The sequence below is a fragment of the Hippichthys cyanospilos genome, chromosome 22 (assembly GCF_059441005.1).
Source record: "Hippichthys cyanospilos isolate Australia breed blue-spotted pipefish chromosome 22, RoL_Hcya_1.0, whole genome shotgun sequence".
NCBI lineage: Eukaryota > Metazoa > Chordata > Actinopteri > Syngnathiformes > Syngnathidae > Hippichthys > Hippichthys cyanospilos.
In genome coordinates this window covers 7,382,501-7,384,234 of record NC_142390.1, presented here as the reverse complement: position 1 = coordinate 7,384,234, position 1,734 = coordinate 7,382,501, and the positions used below count along the sequence as shown (strand labels likewise).

At 33.6% G+C, this 1,734-nt stretch overlaps 1 protein-coding gene across 1 annotated transcript in view; it reads right to left on the bottom strand.

Annotated features, from left to right (window-relative positions):
• Positions 1-296: 296 nt before the first annotated feature.
• igf1 (insulin-like growth factor 1) overlaps positions 297-1,734 on the bottom strand; it is a 16,958-nt gene continuing 15,520 nt past the window's right edge. Inside the window, exon 5 of the mRNA XM_088406174.1 lies at positions 297-1,223. Coding sequence (XP_088262300.1) covers positions 1,164-1,223 — 60 coding nt within the window. The 3' untranslated portion in view covers positions 297-1,163. The remainder of the gene's footprint in view (positions 1,224-1,734) is intronic.

Below are 1,734 nucleotides of genomic sequence, written 5' to 3'. Positions count from 1 at the left end.
TCATAATTTAGATTAAATAAATACCTGAATAAAATGTTATTTGTACAAGCCAATAGGAAGGGACCATTTGTTAAAAATGCAAATTTTAACAGGAGAAAGAGAAAAATGTTCATGCTATTTTCTAACAAATTAATTGACTTTTAAGCTAAGCTTGAAATACAGAAAATGAATATTATGCCGCAATTTTTTTTCTAAAAAAAATATATACAGTGTGTGTATATATATATATATATATATATATATATATATATATATATATATATATATATATATATATATATATTATATATTATATTATATTATATATATATTAAATGGGGTTCCGGGAACTATGGAAGTGGTCCCGTTTTATTGGTCCATATTATCTGTATTATGGAAATAAATGGTTTGTTTTTTTTCTTTTACTTTACTTTGCCTATTAACCCTAAATATTGAGATGGTACCCTTTTAACTGGGAAAAATACAATTTCATTACGGATGATGACTTTTTCAACCAAAAACTACTTCAATTTTTGTTGAGTTTAGCCATCTGTTGTTGAGACACACAGAAATTTTATGCAAAAAAATCCGAAAATAGAAACATGTTTCTTTTTCCTTTTTTCCTTTTTCTTTTTTTTCTAAGTATTAATTCATTATTTTAATCCTTTTGCAGTATTTTGACCATTTTTGGGTTATTTTCTTCCATGTTCTTGCAGTATTTCAGTGACACTTTTGCTCATGCCATGTTGAACTTCAACATCTGGGTGAAAATTTCAGCTCCCTCGTGTCTTCATTGCTTTCCATTTTGATGTGAAATGACTTTGATCAAAGGTTGGGGGGAATAAAATAAGAAGTCTGTGTTGAGCCACCTTGGTCTTTAGGGTTTTGTTCAAAGATTAAAAAAAAAAAAGTAAAGTATGATGGATAAATGGAAGAAAGATTTGAAATGGTTCATTTGCGCTTATTGACTCGTCTGGTAGTAGCTAAACTAGCGTCGGTTTACAAAGAATAGATCCCGATATAGATAAAAGGGTGCAGTGTAGAAAACAATGAAATCGTCCTCCTGACGTCCTTCTGTCACGTTACCGTGGTGGTTTACGGCCAACCGTTTGGAGGGGAGAGAGGGGTAGCAGCGGGAGTGGGGGGGTGGGGGGTCGGGTAAGGCCACGGCCTTCTCCCCTCGCCTACATTCGGTAGTTTCGGCCCGGGTTGCTACCTCGACTTGAGTTTTTGGGGTGCACTTCCTGCAAAGGAGAGACAAAAACACTTGCTGAGGCTGAGACTGCATGTGGAATTTCTGCCACACTTTTTGGACAGGCTTAACTCATGATACATATTTGCTAGTCATTTTCCGCAGAGCAAAGCTAGCAAACAGCTTATTGCCAGGTAGTGTTGCATTGAGGATTTTTTTTTTTTTTTTTTACATCACAAACTCACACACACACACACACACACACACACACATTATATATATATATATATATATATATATATATATATATATATATATATATATATATATATATATATATATATATATATATATATATGTATATACATATATATATTGTTCTGGCTCCTTATGAGCCATTGTGCCATTGTACCGTTACTGTTACAAAACTCTTCGTTTCGTTCATTTAAAAGTTTGCGTGAATGTGAAAGGACAACCGGATCCTGTTGCCTTGTGCACTTCCTGTTTTACCATCGACCAAGAAGGGAATGCTTGAATGGCGACAACTCACTAGTCCTCAAGTC